At 39.6% G+C, this 22,474-nt stretch overlaps 1 protein-coding gene across 2 annotated transcripts in view; it reads right to left on the reverse strand.

Annotated features, from left to right (window-relative positions):
- Positions 1 to 22,474, reverse strand: part of LOC128649625 (scaffold attachment factor B2) — a 69,723-nt gene that overhangs the window by 31,285 nt on the left and 15,964 nt on the right. For both annotated transcript variants that reach the window (XM_053702990.1, XM_053702991.1), the window contains exons 7-10: positions 13,830 to 13,930; positions 12,932 to 13,081; positions 11,619 to 11,722; positions 5,135 to 5,250 (exon numbers count right to left, since the gene is read on the reverse strand). In XM_053702990.1, coding sequence (XP_053558965.1) covers positions 5,135 to 5,250; positions 11,619 to 11,722; positions 12,932 to 13,081; positions 13,830 to 13,930 — 471 coding nt within the window. The remainder of the gene's footprint in view (positions 1 to 5,134; positions 5,251 to 11,618; positions 11,723 to 12,931; positions 13,082 to 13,829; positions 13,931 to 22,474) is intronic.

A 22,474-nucleotide genomic window follows, 5' to 3' on the forward strand; every position in this document is an offset into this window, starting at 1 on the left:
GTGCAAAAGGTACTATGTCCATTGCCGCTACCATTAAGCCGATCACCTCCATGCATTGAGCCACTGACGGGTGTTGAATGGAATGAAGGACACGGCATGCATCCTGAAGCCTTGTTAACCTGTCTTCTGTCAGGTAAATCTTCATTTCTACAGAATCTATAAGAGTCCCCAAGAATGGAACTCTTGTGAGAGGAAAAAGAGAACTTTTCTTTTCGTTCACTTTCCATCCATGCGACCTTAGAAATGCCAGAACTAACTCTGTATGAGACTTGGCAGTTTGAAAGCTTGAAGCTTGTATTAGAATGTCGTCTAGGTACGGAGCTACCGAAATCCCTCGCGGTCTTAGTACCGCCAGAAGGGCGCCCAGAACCTTTGTGAAGATTCTTGGGGCCGTAGCCAATCCGAATGGAAGAGCTACAAACTGGTAGTGCCTGTCTAGGAAGGCAAACCGTAGATACCGTTGATGATCTTTGTGAATCGGTATGTGAAGGTAAGCATCTTTTAAATCCACTGTGGTCATGTACTGACCCTTTTGGATCATAGGTAAGATTGTCCGAATAGTTTCCATTTTGAACGATGGAACTCTTAGGAATTTGTTTAGAATCTTTAAATCTAAGATTGGCCTGAAAGTTCCCTCTTTTTTGGGAACCACAAACAGGTTTGAGTAGAAACCTTGTCCTTGTTCCGACCGCGGAACTGGATGGATCACTCCCATTAATAACAGATCTTGTACACAGCGTAGAAACGCTTCTTTCTTTATCTGGTTTGTTGACAACCTTGACAGATGAAATCTCCCTTTTGGGGGAGATAATTTGAAGTCTAGAAGGTATCCCTGAGATATGATCTCCAGCGCCCAGGGATCCTGAACATCTCTTGCCCAGGCCTGAGCGAAGAGAGAAAGTCTGCCCCCCACTAGATCCGGTCCCGGATCGGGGGCTCTCGGTTCATGCTGTCTTTGGGGCAGCAGCAGGTTTCCTGGTCTGTTTGCCCTTATTCCAGGACTGGTTAGGTTTCCAGCCTTGTCTGTAACGAGCAACAGCTCCTTCCTGTTTTGGTGCAGTGGAGGTTGACGCTGCTCCAGGTTTGAAATTCCGAAAGGAACGAAAATTAGACTGTCTAGCCTTAGCTTTGGCTTTGTCTTGAGGTAGGGCGTGGCCCTTACCTCCTGTAATGTCAGCGATAATTTCTTTCAACCCGGGCCCAAATAAAGACTGCCCCTTGAAAGGTATATTAAGTAATTTAGACTTAGAAGTAACATCAGCTGACCAGGATTTTAGCCACAGTGCTCTACGTGCCTGTATGGCGAATCCAGAGTTCTTAGCCGTAAGTTTAGTTAAATGTACTACGGCCTCCGAAATGAATGAATTGGCTAGTTTAAGGACTCTAAGCCTGTCCATAATGTCGTCTAGCGTAGACGAACTAAGGTTCTCTTCCAGAGACTCAATCCAAAATGCTGCCGCAGCCGTAATCGGCGCGATACATGCAAGGGGTTGCAATATAAAACCTTGTTGAACAAACATTTTCTTAAGGTAACCCTCTAATTTTTTATCCATTGGATCTGAAAAAGCACAGCTATCCTCCACCGGGATAGTGGTACGCTTAGCTAAAGTAGAAACTGCTCCCTCCACCTTAGGGACCGTTTGCCATAAGTCCCGAGTAGTGGCGTCTATTGGAAACATCTTTCTAAATATTGGAGGGGGTGAGAACGGCACACCGGGTCTATCCCACTCCTTAGTAACAATTTCAGTTAATCTCTTAGGTATAGGAAAAACGTCAGTACTCGCCGGTACCGCAAAGTATTTATCCAACCTACACATTTTCTCTGGTATTGCAACGGTGTTACAATCATTGAGAGCTGCTAAGACCTCCCCTAGTAATGCACGGAGGTTCTCCAATTTAAATTTAAAATTTGAAATATCTGAATCCAATCTGTTTGGATCAGAACCGTCACCCACAGAATGAAGCTCTCCGTCCTCATGCTCTGCAAGCTGTGACGCAGTATCAGACATGGCCCTAGTATTGTCAGCGCACTCTGTTCTCACCCCAGAGTGATCACGCTTGCCTCTTAGTTCTGGTAATTTAGACAAAACTTCAGTCATAACAGTAGCCATATCATGTAATGTTATCTGTAATGGCCGCCCAGATGTATTAGGCGCCATAATATCACTCACCTCCCGGGCGGGAGATGCAGGTACTGCCGCGTGAGGCGAGTTAGTCGGCATAACTCTTCCCTCGCAGTTTGGTGAAATTTGTTCACATTGTACAAATTGACTTTTATTTAAAGTAGCATCAATACAGTTAGTACATAAATTTCTATTGGGCTCCACCTTGGCATTGGAACAAATGACACAGATATTCTCTGAGTCAGACATGTTTAACACACTAGCAATAACTTGCAACCTGGTTATAATCTTTTTTAGCAAAAACGTACTGTGCCTCAAAGAGGTACTTTAACGATTAAATGACAGTTGAGATAATGAACTGAAACAGTTATAGCATCAAGTTTAAAATAACACAACTTTTAGCAAAGGTTTGTTCCCATTAGTAAATAACTAAATTTGACATAAAAAATTATAGAGTAACGTTTTTATTCACAGTCAATAAAAATTCTCACAGCTCTGCTGAGAGAATGTACCTCCCTTCAAAGAAGTTTGAAGACCCCTGAGATCTGTCAGTGAACCGGATCATGCAGGAAATATAATAGTAGCTGACTGGAATTTTTTGATGCGTAGCAAAAGAGCGCCAAAACGGCCCCCTCCCTCTCACACACAGCAGTGAGGAGAAACGAAACTGTCACAATTTAAAGCAGACAACTGCCAAGTGGAAAATAATGCCCAAACATTTATTTACTCAGTACCTCAGCAATGTAAACGATTCTACATTCCAGCAAAAACGTTTAACATGACAATATTTATTAAAAGGATTAGTGACCTTTAACAGAGTAGTTCCGGTGAAAAACCATTCCCAGAATACTGAAGTGTATACATACATGTCATTATAACGGTATAGCAGGATTTTTTCATCAATTCCATTCAGAAAATAAAAACTGCTACATACCTCAATGCAGATTCATCTGCCCGCTGTCCCCTGATCTGAAGTCTTTACCTCCCTCAGATGGCCGAGAACAGCAATATGATCTTAACTACTCCGGTTAAAATCATAGTAATAAACTCTGGTAGATTCTTCTTCAAACTCTGCCAGAGAAGTAATAACACGCTCCGGTGCTATTGTAAAATAACAAACTTTTGATTGAAGTCATAAAAACTAAGTATAATCACCATAGTCCTCTCACACATCCTATCTAGTCGTTGGGTGCAAGAGAATGACTGGGACTGACGTAGAGGGGAGGAGCTATATCAGCTCTGCTGGGTGAATCCTCTTGCATTTCCTGTTGGGGAGGAGTTATATCCCAGAAGTAATGATGACCCGTGGACTGATCGCACATAACAGAAGAAAATCAAGTTAACTGATATGAAGATGTATATTATGTTGGCTATGCTTGCTACCTTAATTTGTTTCAAGTCTGGTGGTAATTGACATGAGCAATGTGATACATAGGAAGAAGCCACAATCCTGGTGTCATGTTTTGTCAATTATGTAGTAAAAATGTTATACAGAAAATCAAAATTTCAGGCATTACAATTCTCTAAAGTTCTTCAAACTGGTCATTTTGCATTATTCAGAGGTTCCAAAGATTGTGGTGCTTTTAGACTGCTCACCTGTAATACTGTTTTATTGGTGCCTGTAACTTTAGTGAGAAGGCGAGTTATTTTCTATAAAAATCAACTTTATTAAGGAAGCCTTTACTACACAAATGAAAAAGGTCCCAGAAAGCAGCTGTTAGTGACTCCGGACAAAACTGTACTGCTTGAAGGACCAGTAAATACAGCAGGTTTGTATAATTAAATGCATGATAAAATGCAATAGCAAATGAGCAGTAGATTTATATCTGACAAATTTCAAAGTAAAGTATTTCAACTCCCCCTGTATCATGTGACAGCTATCAGCCAATCATAAATGCATATACATATATTCTGTAAATTCTTGCACAGGCTCAGTAGAAGCTGTTGACTCAAACTATAAATAAAAAAAGACTGCACATTGTTAAATGCAGTAAATTGGAAAGTTGTTTAAAATTGCATCTCTATCTGAATCATGAAAGTTTAATTTTGACTTGAGTCTCTTTAAGAGTAGCAATTGGCTCCATTGAAATCACAAAGAAGAACACAGGGATGCATCTATGCAAAGAAACAGTCTTCAATGCACACCTTAGATTAAATGCTTTTAGGAAGAACATATTTCAAACCTCAATTCCTGTAGTTTCAGTTCAACGTACTATAGATATCCATGTATCACAGATATTAGTTTAAACTCTGTTTCAACTGGAACTAGTAATCGTTTATATTCCCATTTCTGTACTAGTTTGTTCTTGTTAGAGACTAGCTAGAAGTAAATATATTGGAATATCTGCCTAAATCCGCATGGAAGAGAGATTGTGTATTTAAGTCCAATAAAAGTATAAAGTGCCATAGGGGTTCAAAGTAAATTACATTTCTTAACATTTTCAATTACTTCTCATTCTTTGCAATACCCGCCTTACATGGACAAGAAACCCCTTATTTACAATAGATAAGTCTATTATCTAGGTCACATTTCCCTCTAAGATGTGCATGTTCACAGCAGCTGTTTTAGACTAGGCAAAATGGTTTAACAGAACTCCTAAAAAAAATTTTTTTTTTTTAAAAAATGCCTTGGCAATGTGAGTATCATTTGTAAGGGCTAGCTCCTACACTTTGTAAAATCCTAATATACACTAGAAACCCACAATGAATTTAAAATTAAGTGAACTAAATAAGTATTAGAATGAAAACTCTGCCTCTGAAAACTATTTTCAAAGCCTGCACAAACCTAGAGCAATTTGGAGGCAAGTAAACTTGCTAACAAATTAGTAGTTTTTTTAAACATGCATCTCTCTTCAGAACTTTCTAGGGATGCCACAACTTATCGGTAAGATTGATCATAAAAATAGTTGCCAATAGATTAATAATACCGATTAGTTGTTGCAGCCCTAGAACTTTCCTTTAAAATTTGATATGCAGAGTTTTAATGTTAATTACAAATACTTTTATCTCACCAGATTTGGTAGACCTTGACCTATCTGTTCCAGACTGTGCTTCCTCTGAGTCTTTGTCTTTATCTACTGCATCATCTTTTTTATCAGTTTCTTCATCTTTCTTACTTGGTGAGGACCTAAAGAGAATAAATAAATTACACTAAACCGATTTACAAAGCACAATAAAATGAATTTGGAAAATACTTGCACAATGAAAGGAACAATGTACCCTACATCGCAAAGTCTATTAAAATTGCATGCTCTTTATCTAAATCATTAAATTTTGACTTTAGTGTCCCTTTAAAGCAGCTGCAGGAATACTTTCATCACCGATTTTCTGATGCCGATTATGGTTTACTTAACGTTTCTATAGCCAATACTGAAGTACTGGAATTTTCAGTAGAAAAGGAAATTTATGTTTACCTGATAAATTTATTTCTTTTACGATACGAGTCCACGGATTTCATCATTACTTATTGTATATCGCCTCCTGGTCTGCAGGAGGAGGCAAAGAGCACCACAGCAGAGCTGTATATATATCTCTTCCCTTCCCTCCCACTCCAGTCATTCGACCGAAGTTAGGAAGAGAAAGGAAAAGCCAAGGTGCAGAGGTGACTGAAATTTAACAAAAATAAAAACCTTTCTTAGAAAACGACAGGGTGGGCCGTGGACTCTTATCTTAAAAGAAATAAATTTATCAGGTAAGCATAAATTTCCTTTTCTTTTACAAGATACGATGAGTCCACGGATTTCATCCTTATGGGATACAATACCAAAGCTATAGGACACAGATGAAAGGGAGGGACAAGACAGTAACCTAAACGGAAGGCACCACTGCTTGAAGAACCTTTCTCCCAAAAACAGCCTCGGCCGAGGCAAATGTATAAAATTTGTAAAATTTAGAAAAAGTATGAAGAGACTACCAAGTTGCAGCCTTGCAAATCTGTTCAACAGAAGCATCATTTTTAAATGCCAATGAGGAAGCCACAGCTTTAGTGGAATGAGCTGTAATTAGTTCAGGAGGCTGTTGTCCAGCAGTCTCGTATGCAAAACGGATGATACTCTTCAGCCAAAAAGAAAGAGGTAGCCGTAGCTTTCTGACCCCTACGAATCCCAGAATAATAATGAAGATGATTGACGAAATTCCTTAGTCGACTTGAAGTAAAACTTCAGGACACGGACTACGTCCAAATTATGTAACAGACGCTCCTTTGAAGGATTAGGACACAATGAAGGTACAACAATTTCCTGATTATTTTTTTTGGAAACAACCTTAGGAAGAAAACCAGGTTTGGTACGCAACACTACCTTATCGGAATGAAAAATAAGATAAGGAGAATCACATTGTAATGCTGAAAGCTCAGAAACTCTGAGAGCAGAAGAAATAGCAACCAAAAATAAAACTTTCCAAGATAACTTAATATCTATGGAATGCATAGGTTCAAACGGAACCCCTTGAAGAACATTAAGAACTAAATTCAAACTCCAAGGAGGAGCAATTGGTCTAAACACAGGCCTGATTCTAGTCAGAGCCTGACAAAAAGATTGAACATCCAGAATATCTACCAGACGTTTGTGTAACAAAATAGACAAAGCAGAAATTTGTCCCTTTAAGGAACTTGCTGACAACCCTTTCTCCAATCTGAGCAATCACCCGGGGAAGGAGAGCAAATGGAGGGAACACATAAGCTAGGTTGAATGACCAAGGCACTGCCAAGGCATCTATCAGTTCGGCCTGAGGATCCCTGGATCCGTATATCGGAAGCTTGGCATTCTGACGAGACACTATAAGATCCAGTTCCGGCCTGCCCCATCTGAGAATCAGGTCGGCAAAGACCTCCCGGTGGAGTTCCCATTCCCCCGGATGAAACTTCTGTCTGCTCAAAAAAATCTGCCTCCCAGTTGTCCACTCCTGGGATGTAGATTGCTGACAGATAAAAGTGAGCTTCCCGCCCACCAAATTATCTTGGATACTTCTGTCATCGCTAAGGAACTCCTTGTCCCTCCCTGATGATTGATGTAAGCAACAGTCATGATGTTGTCCGACTGGAATCTGATGAATTTGGCCGAGGCCAAGCTTGAAACGCATTGAATATGGCTTTCAACTCCCGAATATTGATGGGAAGTAGAGACTCCGACCGAGTCCACACACCCTGAGCCTTCAGGGAGTTCCAGACTGCACCCCACCCTATCAGGCTGGCGTCCGTTGTCACTATCACTACCATGAGGGTCTGCGGAAACATCCCTTGGGACAGATCCAGCGACAACCACCAAAGAAGAGAGTCCCTTGTCTCCTGATCCAGATCTATTTGAGAAGATAAATTTGCATAATCTCCATTCCATTGTCTGAGCATGCTAAGTTGTAGAAGTCTGAGATGAAAACGAAATGATGTCCATTGCAGCCACCATCAATCCAATCGCCTCCATGCACTGAGCCACTGACCGCCGAGGATTGGCATGTATTCAGGATCATTAACTTTCTGACTTCCGTCAGAAAAATTTTCATAGTCTGAGTTCCCAGGAAAGGAACCCTCGTCTTTAGAATTAGTGAACTCTTTTCTAGATTCACCTTCCACCCGTGAGTCCTTAGAAAGGACAGAACAATGTCTGTATGAGATTTCGTCAGCTGATAAGACGCCTGGATCAGAATATCATCCAGATAAGGTGCCACTGCAATGCCCCGCGGCCCGAGAACCGCCAGCAGAGACCCCAGAACCTTTGTGAATATTCTGGGTGCCGTGGCCAGAACGAAAGGAAGGGCCACAAACTGAAAAGGTTTGTCCAGAAAGGCAAACCTCAGGAACTTTTGATGATCTCTGAGGATAGGAATATGAAGATATGCATCCTTTAAACCAACGGTAGTCATATTGACCCTCCTGGATCAATGGAAAAATTGTCCGAATAGTCTCCATCTTGAAGGATGGAACTCTGAGAAACTTGTTTAGACTTGAGATCTAAAATGGGTCGAAACGTTCCCTCTTTTTTGGGAACTACAAAGATTTGAGTAAAACCCCTGTCCCTGTATTGGAACGTGACAAATTACTCCCATGGAGGAGAGGTCTCTTATACAACTTAACGCCTCTTTATCTGGTCTACAGACAATCGTGAAAGAAACCTTCCTCTGGGGAAGGAATTTTTGAACTCCAACTGATACCCTTGAGACACAATTTCTAGTGTCCAGGGATCCTGAAGGTCTATTATCCAAGCCTGGACAAAGGAACTCTGCCCCCTACTAGATCCGGTCATGGATCGGGGGCCGCCCCTTCATGCTGTCGTGGTCGCAGCGACAGGCTTCTTGGGTTGTTTACCCTTGTTCCAAAACTGGTTGGGTCTCCATGTGGGCTTGGCTTGTGAATAACTCCCTTCCTGTTTAGCGGAAGAGGGGATTCCCTTGAAATTTCGAAAGGAACGAAAATTACTGTTGTCCCCTTTGTTTAGATGTCTCATCTTGAGGGAGAAGGTGACCCTTACCTCCTGTAATGTCAGAAATTATTTCTTTCAAGTCAGGCCGAATAGGGTCTTTCCCTTGAAAGGAATAGCCAAAAGCTTTAATTTAGAGGACACGTCCGCAGACCAAGATTTTAACCATAAGGCTCTTCGTGCTAAGATGGAGAACCCTGAACTCTTAGCCGCCAATTTTGTGATCTGAAAGGAAGCGTCCATAATAAAAGAATTAGCCAGCTTAAGGGCCTTAATTTTATCTTGTATTTCTTCCAAAGGAGTCTCAGTTCTAAGAGACTCTTCTAGGGCGTCAAACCAGAAAGCAGTCGTGACTGTTACAATGCAGGCTGCCGGTTGCAATAAAAACCCTTGATGAACAGAGTTTCTTGAGAAGACCCTCCAACTTCTTATCCATGGGGTCTTTGAAAGCGCAACTGTCCTCTATAGGGATAGTTGTACGTTTCGCCAGAGTAGAAATAGCTCCCTCCACCTTAGGGATCGTCTGCCACAAGTCCCGAACGGAGCCAGCTATAGGGTACATTTTCTTAAACATAGGGGAAGGGGAGAACGGGATACCCGGTCTTCCCCATTCCCTAGCAACAATTTCCGAAATTCTCTTAGGAACCGGAAAAACGTCAGGATAAGAAGGAACCTCCAAGTATCTGTCCATCTTACACAATTTCTCTGGAGGGACCACAATAGTCACAGTCCAGAGTCATCAAAACCTCCCGTAGTAACAGGCGGAGGTGTTCAAGCTTAAATCTTAAAAACATTATGTCCAAATCTGTCTGGGGCAATGCACTTCCCGAGTCAGACAGTTCCCCTTCAGACAGAGCCTCCCTACCCCCCACTTCAGAGCCTTGGGAGGGTACATCGGAGATCGCCATCAAAGCATCAGAAGTCACAGGGACCACCTGGGCCTCTTTCCTACTACGTTTGCCCTGTAACTGGCAACTTAGATAACATTTCTAAAAGAGTGGATGACATAACTGCAGCCATATCCTGCAGAGTGAAAGAAGCAGACGCCGTTGAAGAATATGGTGTCGTTTGTGCGGGTGTTAAAGGCTGTGACGCCTGGGGAGAAAGTTGCAGCATACCCTGAATCTCATCAGTCTGAGAACAGTCATTAGATATCTTTATTAAAGAAAATCTGCTCCTTATACTGTAAAGCCCTCTCAATACATGGGGGGCAAAACATAACAGGGGGTTCCACAATGGCATCTAAACACATAGGACATGTACAGTGTTCAATGTCATCCATAGTAACAGAAGTAAAAGCAAGAGTGGTCAAGTCACTGATAAACAGAACAAATCAGTTCAAATAAAAACAGTGTCCTGTGTCTTTAATAAACTTTTGAATTAAAGCCCAAAGTGTTTAAAATAAGTAGAGAGTCAGGTGCGGTTTAATTTATACCCCACACTCCTCACGTGGGCCCTGTTATAAAAACACACTGGTCCCAGAGAAACACAGTCACAGCTCTGCTGCGGCCCCTACCCGATTCCACGTGACCACCGCTACCTTCCGAACAGCGTGCCTAAGATCGCTTGTAGAATATTGTGACAAGCGGACTTAGGAGCTGCAAGAGAACACTGCTCAAAGTACCACCACCTGAACGGATAAGCGTGCGAAACCAAGTCCCACCCTTCGTGGGTGGAAACAAAGCACAGAACCCAGTAAAATAATAAAGGCATCGCCATGTACCGGAATCATATCAAGACCATAGTTCTACATCAAACACAGTACAAAGTCCCTTAAAGTTAGAATGCAGTTTTTATTGTTACTCTATTTTGCTTTAGTCACCCTTTAATGTACTTCAGACTTGAAATTAAAGGAACCCTCCTACTGCAAATACATATTCTTCCTATAAAATGTGTGTGTCTGTGTGTATGTGTATTTTTATTTAAACACAAGAGGTAATGAAATTGTCACAATTGATTGTAGTTTGCCCAGGCAGGCACAAAATTGCCTGAAATCAACCTTAAAGGGGCAGTCTAGTCAAAACTAAACTCGTGATTCAGATAGGGCATGCAATTTTAAATTCACTTTTATTATCAAATTTGTTTTCTTGGTGAAAGCAAAACATAGGTAGGCTCATATGCTAACTTTAAGCCATTGAAGGCCACATCAGATTCTCTTTAATAAATTACATGTACGGGCAGCATCTCTGCCAACAGCTTAAATTTGACATATCAACCTTCTAAAATGGATGCCCCCAACACAGCACTTTGAAATGTAATTAGTCAAAATAACTTTATGGAAATTCATTTTAAACAAATACAGTTTTCATTGTATATAACTATTCAAAAATATTTTTTGATGACAGAAACTAAACTTACACTATTAATCATCCATACAAAAGTGAGCTGGTATTAGAAACATTAGCAGTCTATATGAATGCCACATTTAAATGGACAGTCTTCAAGGTCTAAGAAATTAGCATATGAACCTCCTAGGTTTAGCTTTCAACTAAGAATACCAAGAGAACAAAGCAAAATTGGTGATAAAAGTAAACTGGAAAGTTGTTTAAAATTACATGCCCTTTTTAAATCATGAAAGTTTTTTTGGACTTGACTGTCCCTTTAATGATTACCTAAAAACTGATTTGAGAAAGTATTTGATATTAAAGTTACATTAATGCAGACTATTTAACCACTTCACGCCATTAGGACGTTCTATGCTGTAATAACAGCGCTGTGCTTTAACGCCGTTGGGACAGAATGGAACATCCCATTTTACATTGCATCCTGCAACCTCCCCCCTTTATAACGCAAGCAAGAACCGGACTGGGGCTTGCCTAGCAGCGTAGACAGCCCCCCCATGATCTGATCCCGGCCTTGAAATCACGTGATCGATTCAACAATCATGTCATTTTATATATGAGAAAGTGTTTACTGTAGAACTTCATTGCGATCTAAGCACTTGCAACCTGGCATGAGAGGGTTAAACGTCTTACCTAGAATATTCAAATACCAATAACTTTACAAAATTGTATCTCTAAAAAAGGTATTAAAATGAAAAATGACATTTAAAAAAAAAAAAAAAAGGCTTTTTCAGATTTCTTACTTTTCTGACTTTTCAGTTGAATGCCGCCTTTCATTGCTGGATGTCTTGTCTGACTTGGCATCGTCTTTCTTGTCAGGTTTCTTTCCAGCAGGCTCGTTTTTTGCCTTGAGGTGAAAAAACACAAAAAAACTTAAACAAGGTCTGCCTCCCTGCATAAACTACACCAAGAGAAGCACATTTAAATGAACTATGGCCTCCAAATCTTAAAACAGCCTGAAGAAATGCCTTAAAGGGACATGAAACAAAAAAATATATTTTATCATTCATATAGAGCATACGATTTTTAATGGATTTTCCAATTTACTTACATGGCATTTGTTTAAGGAGCAGCAATGCACAACTGGGAGCTAGCTGAACACATCAGGTGAGCCAGTGATAGGGGGCATATATGTGCAGCAACCAATCAGCAGCTAGCTCCCAGTAGTGCATCGCAACTTCTGATCCTACCTAGGGTATGTAATGCAATAAAGCTAAGAACAAGAGAATGAAGTAAATTAAATAGAAGTAAATTAGAAAGGTCCCCCCCCCCCCAGGCTTGATCTGTCTGAATTAGTAAATTAAAACCACCTTTACAATATACGGTTTTTAAAAACAGACATACACTATATTTTTCTTGGCATAAATGTTATGTAGATGATACATTTATATAGCCGATAGATTTTTTTTTTTTTTATTTTTTTAAATGGATAGCTTTGCTTATTTTTAATTAACATTGCTCTGAATTTCAGACTCCTAACAGAACCCCAAAAGTTTTAGGAGAATACCGATGTATACTTACTCCAGCTTGCTTCTGTTTGTGCAAAGAGTCTTTGCATAAGCAAAAGGAAGGGGGAGTGTCTGCTATTTCTCACTTGCAGTGGTATTCCAGTAACCTTTTAAACAGAGCTAGACTGGAAGCTTTTTTTAAACGGTTTTATACTGGATTTTTATATCCGTATCTGTGCATATTAATCTTTATAGTAGTGTCTATTACATGCAGTTAAATGAAAATTGGTGTATACTGTCCCTTTAAATTTTCATACCTACGTAGTGAGTGTCTGGAGCAGCAAATGGCAGCAAACTGTGGCCAATTAGTGCCATTGCAAATGTATGCATCTATTTGAACCCCCCCCCCCCCCCCCAAAAAAAAAGAATTCATGTCCCTAATTTCTAAATCCCTTCAAAGGAATGTGTAAGATTATTTTATAGAAATAAATACTGCTCTTTGATTGAAAACAGTCCATTAGTGTAGTGAGAATTATATGCATAAAACATCACGTCACATTTCAAAGCAATATTTAGTACTCAGGAAAATCAGTGTAAAATGATCTTACTTTCTCTACAGAAATCATCTTTCCATGAAGTTCTGTACGGTGGAGGTGGACAATGCATTTTGTTGCATCTTCTGACGAAGACATAGTAACAAATCCATAGCAGCGTGCACCCGGGCTACGAGCATTTGTTACAACCTTGGCACCAACTACCTAAATAAATGACAAGAGCATGCTTACAACTATACATAATAAAAAGGTAATTTTTGAAAAACACTTAAATTTTTAACTGTATTGCACTTTTGGTTGTTTTTGATTTTACATATTTTATGTATTGTTATTCATATATTTTATTGTAATATTTTATTTATAAACATGTTCTGTGAAATTTCTTCGAGTTTTTACAACAAGAAAACAAAACTTATTATTTCATAATGTCTTTTGAGTTACAGTTCTTCATAATAATAAGTTATCTAAGATCATTAGTCTGTATTGTGCTTGAGAAACTGTCACATGATATAAAAAAGTATCCGTAATTGACAAGTTGGGGGGGGGGGGGGAAGGATCAGTACTTGTACTATCTTAAAAAAAAAATATGGTATCTGTGCAAACCTAAATATAACCATATTTTCTATGCAAAACTGGGGAATAGCTAATAAAGGGATTATCTATCTTTTTAAACAAAAATTTGAGCCGACTGTCCCTTTTAAAGCAGGTTTTAACTCACTATGAACATTTGATCTGGAAAACAAAATATAAAAGGTTTACAAAGTGACTGCCTGATACTTAGACCAAATACAGAGTTGGGACCCAGAGGTCGACCAAGGTAAAGCTTAAGACAGAAGGTAACTGCACAATATACTACAGTGATTTTAACAAATGCAGATTCCTATTCTGTTAAAATGAGCAACACAAATTTATGACATCAGAAAAACAAATGGAAAAAAAAATTACAACTTACTTTCCCATGCTTACTGAACAGATTCTTTAAATCTGTAGCCCTTGTGGAGGAAGAAAGGCCACTGACCCATAGATTTCTGCCAGAACTGGCATCAGTTAAACCTGGTTTTAAGAGATATGTTAAATTATATCTGTATTTAAATAAAAAAATAAAAAAAAGTTGCTAACAAAAAGCACTAACTTTAAAATGTTTTAACTGTTGATTTTAAAATGATTTAAAGAGACTTACACAAAATGCCGCATAACCAAACCGCATATTTTTATTACTTAGGTATTCAATCTTTTTCATCCCAATATTTCAAGAATCAGATAGAACATGCAATTTTAAAGTAACTTTCTAATTTACTCCCATTATCAATTTTTCTTCATTCTCTTGATATCTTTATTTGAAAAGCTAAAAAAGTGTTGGTTCACAACCTGAGTTGTCCTTGCTGATTGGACAGCACCAATAAAAAAGTGCTGTCCAGGGTTCTCAACCAAAAATGGTCTGGCTCCTTAGCTTAGATGCCTTTTCAAATAAAGATAGCAAAAGAACAAAGACAAATTGATAAGAGTAAATTAGAAAGTTGCTTAAAAAGTGCATGCTCTATCTGAAACATGAAATAATTTGGGTTCAGTGTCCCTTTAATTACGTGATGTCGACAGAGTGCACATAATTGTGTACAGTGGAAGTCTACAAAGTCTAAATGTTTAGCTTAAAACAGGGCTTCACAAAGCCAGGGAGGCACTGGTTCCTAAAAGTTTGTCTGGCTCCTCCAAATTCTCACTGGCTCCTAAATTTAAACAGATTTTGTCAACAGCTGAAAAAAAAAAAAAAACTAAAAGCATCTTCCCCCTTACTAACCATAGCAGCAGAGACTAAGAAGTTTACAGTTTTGAGCATCAGCAGGGTGGATATAAAAAATTCATGCTAACCTGATAAATTTCTTTCCGGACATTGAGAGTCCACGTCATTCCAATTACTAGTGGGATATTCAACTCCAGGCCAGCAGGAGGCAGCAAAGAGCACCCCAGCAAAGCTGATGTGTGTAAATGCCTTACCCATAACCCCCAGTCATTCAGCCGAAGTAAATGGAAAGGAAGAAAAACTCAAGGGTGAAAACGTGCCTGAGGTTAACGTAAAAAAAAAAAACTGCTGAATTATAAATAAAAAGTAAGTAGAGGACCATTAGAGCTGTACAATTCAGAAACTTAAAGGGTTAATGGTGAGGCACTGCAGAATAAATTTGCAGGTAAAGTAATTCAAGTACATATATTTTGTCTCTATCCTCCTAACTTGTTTTATGTCCCTTTAACCAGTGGGGAAAGAGTGGAAGTTGCCTTCAGACCCTTTTATTTTCCAGAGTAAACAGGGCAGAAGATTACCGAAAATCTTTAGTAGCTTGCAAGTAGAATTTTAGTGCCCGCACAACATCCAAGTTATGCAAGAGACGTTCCTTCTGAGAAGAAGGATTAGGACAAAAAGAAGGAACAACAATTTCTCGATTAATGTTTCGATCCGATACCACCTTAGGGAGAAACCCCAATTTAGTATGAAGGATCGCCTTATCAGTATGAAAAATAAGGTACGGTGAATCACACTGCAGAGCTGAAAAAATGACAAGAAACAAAACTTTCCAGGATAACTTTTATATCAACATGCATTGGCTCAAACTGAGCCTGCTGCAAAACTTTAAAGGGACAGTTAAGTCCAAAAACAACTCATGATTTAAATAGGGAATATTATTTTAAACAACTTTCCAATTTCCTTTTATCAAAAGTTTTGCTTTCTTCTTTTGGTATTCTTAGTTGAAAGCTAAACCTAGGAGGTTCATATGGGCTAAAATGCAAGTCTGTCAAAAACTGAAATAAGGGGGCAGTTTGCAGAGGCATAGATACAAGATAATCAGAGGTAAAAAGTATTTCTATAACATTGTTAGTTATGCAAAACTGGGGAATGGGTAATAAAGGGATTATCTTTCTTTTTAAACAACAAAAATTCTGGTGTTGACTGTCCCTTTAAGAACTAAATTAAGGCTCCACAGGGGAGCAACAGGCCTTAAACACAGGGCCTGTTACTGATTCTAACCAGGGCCTGTACAAAGGCTTGAACATCTAGTAGGTCTGCCAGACGTTTGTGCAAAAGGATAGATAAGGCAGAAATCTGACCCTTTAGGGTACTGACCAATAAACCCTTATCCAGGCCATCCTGAAGAAAAAAGACAAAATCCAAGGAATCCTCACGCCACTCCAGGAGAACCCCTTAGATCCACACCAATGAAGATATTTACGCCATATCTTATGGTAAATTCTTGAGTAACCGGTTTGAGCCTGAATCATAGTTTCAATGACCGCTTCAGAAAAAAAAAACGTTTAGACAGAACTAGGTGTTCAATCTCCAAGCAGTTAGCTTCAGAGAATCAAGGCTTGGATGGAGCAAAGGACCCTGAAGTAGAAGGTCTTTCCTCTGAGGTAACCTCCAAGGAGGAAGAGATGACATCCTTACTACATCCACGAACCAGATCCTGCGAGGCCATGCAGGAGCTATTAGTATCACTGATGCTCTCCTGTTTGCTCTCCTTCCACGAGTCATTGCTCTTATCAAACAGATAACATAGGCCAGAGAAAACCTCCAAGGAACCGCTAGAGCATCTATCAGAACGGCCTGAGGATCTCTTGACCTTGAACTGTACTTTGGAACCTTGGCGTTTTGGCGTGACGTCATCTGATCCAACTCTGGAACCCACCACTTGAGGGATATCTGAGAGAACACCTCCGGATGGAGAGCCCACTCCCCGAGATGAAGGTCTGTCAGATTTTCTAAGCAGCCTCCCAGTTGTCCACTCCTGGAATGTGGATGGCAGATAGAAAAAAAATTGTGTGCTTCTGCCCACTGCAGAATGCGAGTCACCTCCTTCATGTCTAAGGAGCTCAGAGTCCCTCCCTGGTGGTTAATGTAAGTCACTGAGGTGATGTTGTCCGATTGGAATCTTATACACCGGACCAACGACAGTTGATGCCACGCTAATAGGGCATTGAAGATAGCTCAACTCTCTTTATGGGAAGAGAGGACTCTTCCCAAGACCAATGGCCCTGAGCCTTTAGAGGACCCCTAACAGCTCCCCAGCCCGAGAGGCTGGCATCCGTAGTCACAATTTCCCAAGAATGTCTCAGAAAGCAAGTGCCCGAGACAGATGCTCCTGCGACACCCACCACGAGAGAGTCTATTGTTAGAGGGTCAAGATTTATCCTCTGTGATAAATCTGAATGATCTTCATTCCATTGACTAAACATACAGAGTTGCAGCGGTCATAGATGGAACCGAGCAAAAGGAATGATGTCCATGGATACCACCATCAGACCAATCACCTCCATGCATTGAAAGACAGAAAGCAAACATTTTGGTCTTTCTGACCTCTGTCAGGAAAATCTTCATGGACAGGGAATCTATTATAGTCCATAGGAAACACTTTGGTAGATGCAACAAGAGAACTTTTCCAAATTCACCTTTCACCCATGGGAACGAAGAAAAGACAACAGCATCTCTGTATGAGATTTGGATAGTTGAAAAGAGGACTCCTGAACCAAGATGTCTAGATAAGGCGCCACAGCAATTCCCTGAGATCTGATCACATCCAATAGCACCCCCAGAACCGTTGTGCATATTCTGGGAGCCGTGGCCAGACCAAATGGAAGTGCAACAAATTGGAAGTGCTTGTCCTGAAAAGGCAAACCTCAGATACTGATGGTGTTCCCTGTGAATGGGAACATGAAGGTATGCTTCCTTCAGGTTTATGGTTGTCAAACTGACCTTCCTGTACCAAAGGAAGAATGGAATGAATAGTTTCCATCTTCAAGGACATAACCCTGAGGAATTTGTTGACACTTGAGGTCTAGAATGGGCCGAAAAAGTTCCCTCCTTTTTGGGAACCACAAATAGTTAAATAGTTTTGAAAAGAATCCTAGACCCTGTTCTGTTAGAGGGACAGGAATAATAACACCCAGAGTATAGGACTTTTACACAGTTTAAGAATGCCTCTATTTGGTTTGAGGATAATCTTGACAGGAGAAATCTGCCCCTTGGAGGGCAAGACTTGAATTCCATTCTGTAACCCTGGGATTCTATGAACACCGCCAAAGGGTCTGGGGATATCATGTATCCAGCCTTGACAGAAAAAAAAAAAGGCCTGCCCCCCACTGGAATCGGGGGCGGAACCTTCATGCTGATTTAGAGTTAGTAGAAGGTTTGTGTTTTTCCTTGTTCCAGGGCTGGTTGAATTTCAAAGAGGATCTGGGATGATCTGGTTTTGAAGGAGGACTTTTGTCCCTTAAAGTTACGAAAAGAATGAAAATTTGAAGTCTAACAACCTCTAGGTCTATTCTTCTTGCCCTGAGGTAGGAAAGATCCCTTTCCACCTGTAATTTCTGAAATGATCTCCGCCAGACCAGGTCCAAACAGTCTTTCCCTTGTATGGTACAGCCAAAAGCTTGGCCTTAGAAGAGACATCGGCCGACCAAGATTTTAACCAGAGTCCTGCGGGCTAGTACTAGCTCCCAGACGAATTATCTGCATATTGGCATTACAGATAAAGGTATAGGCCAATTTTAGAGCTTTGATCCTATCTTGGATCTCCTCTATTGTAGTTTCCTCTGTAATAAGATCAGACAATGCATCGCACCAATAAAATACAGCTCCTGCAACCGAAGCAATACTCGCTGCCGGTTGCTACTATAACCCTTGATGGATGTACATCTTTTTTAGGTAAGCCTCTAGCTTCTTGTACATTGGGTCCTTAAAAGAGCAACTATCGTCTATAGGAATGGTAGTTCTCTTCGCAAGAGTAGAAATAGCTCCTACATTAGGAACAGTGCGCCATGAGTCACGAATAGAGTCAGCAACAGGAAACAACTTCTTAAAAACAGGGGAAGGGGAAAAAGGTACCACTGGCTTATCCCATTCCTGAGCAATAATTTCAGACATCTTCCTTGGGACAGGAAAAACCTCCTCAGAAGATGGGTAATCAAACACTATCCAATTTAGAAGACTTTGTGGGGTTGACAGCAACCGAAGGTTCAGAGTTGCCTAAGGTAGCTATAACCTCCCTCATAAGTAACTGGAGGTGTTCAAGCTTAAATCTAAAATTAAGTCATTTTCTGAAGATTTTTCTGCTAGTGTCAGAGTCTGAGATCTCACCTTCAGAAGCTACTGAAGTATCCTCACCAAACATCTGAAAAAGATTGGATAATGCTGACCTAGAGTCAAATGTTTAGATTTTCTCTTACGCTTACCCGATAATGGGAAAGCTGAAAAAGCTGCTGTTACTGCAGAAGAAATCTGAGCGGCAAAATCCCCAGGTAAATAAACACCCCCAGGTAGATGAGGACACAGAAGGCACAGTTTGAGAAACAATTAAGGCTTGGAACATCCCAGAAAGCAGAGGCATGTCACGCACAGCAGTATCTTGAGACTCTTGGCTCAGAAGGGAGAATTTTCTCTTTACATTTTAATGTTTTTGCTAAACATGAGGAACAAAACTGCATAGGTAGGGCAATCAGGTTGTCTAAACAAAGCAAACATCTATCCATGGAGATAGACTGTTCTACATCCATAGCTTATAACAGATCCACTAGCAATGTCCAAAAAAGAAATTTTAATTCTTCAGTTAAATATTAAATATGAAACATTAAATATACTTTAAAAGGATTCACATATATAAATATAACTTTGAAAACTGCCTCAGTCACCTGAGGCTCCAACCGGCCAGAAAAAATATCCCACTAGTAAAAGCAACTTTCTAGCAGTGATTTCTCTCCTCCGGTGAGCTGATTAACAGAGCCGATACAGAACACTGACAAGCTGAGTCAAAGACGGCTGCACAAAACACTCTACAACCGCTCCGCTCCATAAAAGCACATGTCATCCCCAATAATGAAAAGGACTCTGTGTGTGTAATTACACACACACACATATATATATATATATATATATATATATACATATATATATATATACATATATATATATACATATATATATACATATATATATACATATACACATACACATATATACATATACACACACACACACACACACACAATGGTTACAAAGCACTCTCGTTTTAGTTGAATTGCCCAGGTGCGGTGCATAAATACAAATATACACTTAGCAAAATAGAGACCGCACTCGTAGGTCTTAAAAAATCCACCTCTGATTTTTAATCGTAACGTTTCGGGGTTTCCCCCTTTAACAAACATCAAGAAACAGTGTACATACCTTGTTAAATACCCATCCCGTTCATACACATCCAGATCTGCCCGATGCGACTTCCGGTAGCGTCTCCCCGGAGCAACTGCACATGCGCCGAGCAGCGCTATGGAAGCCTATACGGGCCAACTGAAAAAACAAAATACAAGCAGGACCGTAACTAAGCAACGGCCACTAACAAAACTTTTTTAGTACAGAACAGCCTTGTGCAGCAATCTATCCTAGGCACCTAACAGCTTATTTAGGCATTTAAATATAACGTCAGATCATATACATACATATACACACATACATATATATATATATATATATACACACACACATTTGGTTTTACTTATTTATATATCATAAGCTCCTTCATAGCTTCGTAAGTACTAACCGTAGGGCAACATCATACAACCTTGAACTGGTAATACACCTTATACCTTGCTCTATTGTTCATACTGGTTATATGCAATTCTACCACATCTTGCAACTGACTATTAGATATATAACTATAAGTAGCTATATTGCTGATACCTTACATTGTTCTATACTATGCATTCATATACAGAGTCATGACAAAGTCTGCATTAGACTATACTACTTTGTAATACACCTATATAACTGCATCTTTCTGATCTCAAATAACTTGAATCACAGTTAATAGCAGACAATGTTATAGAAAACACTGTAGATCAAAATGTGTATTCAATCCTTTTGGCATCAAAGTGTCCAGGGTAGGAATCCACCTGGACTCCTTTTGTAGCAGCACTTTTCCTCGATCCCCACCTCTTGATAGAGGGGGTACATGGTCAATGACGACATATTTTAGATCTTTTACTGTGTGCTTATGCTTGGCAAAGAGTCTTGCGACCGGTTATTCTGAATCACCTTTATCAATCGCAGCACGTATGGCTGCTCTGTGATTCGCCATTCTCGTGCACAGATCAGTCGTTTTGCCCACATAAAATCTGCCACAAATACAATGCAGCAGATAAATTATGAAGGTGGTCGTACATGTAACACGGTATGTAATTTTTTTTAATCTTTTATTCGTCCAAGGATGTGTGAATTCTGTGCATTGTATCAATGCACTACAGGTTGTGCACCCCAAACACCTAAAGCATCCTGTTTTCTTCTTCTGTTGTAACCAAGTAGAGCTGGTATATGCTTGTATCATATCTGGTCTCAAAAGCATATCACGTAGTGATTTTCCTCTACAGTAGCTTAAAGGGACACTGAACCAAAAATTTTTATTTTGTGATTCAGATAGAGCATGCAATTTTAAGCAACTTTCTAATTTACTCCTATTAATTTTTCTTCGTTCTCTTGCTATCTTAAAAAAAAAAAATGCATCTAAGATTTTTTTTTGGGGTTCAGAACTATGGATAGCACTTTTTTTATTGGTGGATGAATTTATCCACCAATCAGCAAGGACAACCCAGGTTGTTCACCAAAAATGGGCCGGCATCTAAACTTACATTCTTGCATTTCAAATAAAGATACCAAGTGAATAAATTTTTAATAGGAGTAAATTAGAAAGTTGCTTAAAATGTCATGCTCTTTCTGAATCACAAAAGAAAAAAATTGGGTTCAGTGTCCCTTTAATCTTGGGGCCATGGTGTCACCTAGGGGTAATCCTTTGTCACTTGAAATAATCTGCCAATGTTCATCAAGTACATTTCTGTAAGATTTTTTTATCTGGACTATACTCAGTAACATAAGTTAAACTTTCCATATTCTGAACTTCCTTTGCTTGGTCACTTCCCATCAAGGCTTGTTGTTGTGTCATTCTATAGGCCCTCTGGTATATTTCATTGACCACTTGTTTATCATACTTTCTTTCTTGAAACTTCTGATGCATAATCTTTAATTGTTTTTCTTTGCCCTCTGTAGAATTATTTCTCACTACTCTGCGAAACTGAGATTGGTAAAGCTTTTAGTTCCTGGTAGATGACAACTAGTGTACAGTAGCATAGAATTCCGGTCTGTTGGTTTAGAAAAAAGTTCTGTATGCAATTTTCCAGAGTTCTTACTGATTCTTAAATCTAAAAAATAAAGTGTCACAGTGACACGTCATCTTGAACTTTAGCTCAATGCAGATTTGATTCAGTTTGACAATCCAATTCATTTTGGGCACCCTGCCAATCAAACAAATAGTCAATATACCCCTTAAAGAGGATTATATGTGGATCTTCAAACATTATGATGTGTTCTCTTTCAAATACCCCTAAGAAGATATTGGCGTAGGCTGGGGCCACATTTGAGCCCATTGCCGTTCCCGATGTTTGCAAATAGTAATGGTTTTCAAACTAAAAATAATTCATTCTTAAACAAAACCCCGAAACGTTACGATTAAAAAAAATAATCACTGAGGTGGATTTTTAAGACCTACGAGTGCGGTCACTATTTTGCAC

This window comes from Bombina bombina, chromosome 2 (genome assembly GCF_027579735.1).
Source record: "Bombina bombina isolate aBomBom1 chromosome 2, aBomBom1.pri, whole genome shotgun sequence".
Classification (NCBI taxonomy): Eukaryota; Metazoa; Chordata; class Amphibia; order Anura; family Bombinatoridae; genus Bombina; species Bombina bombina.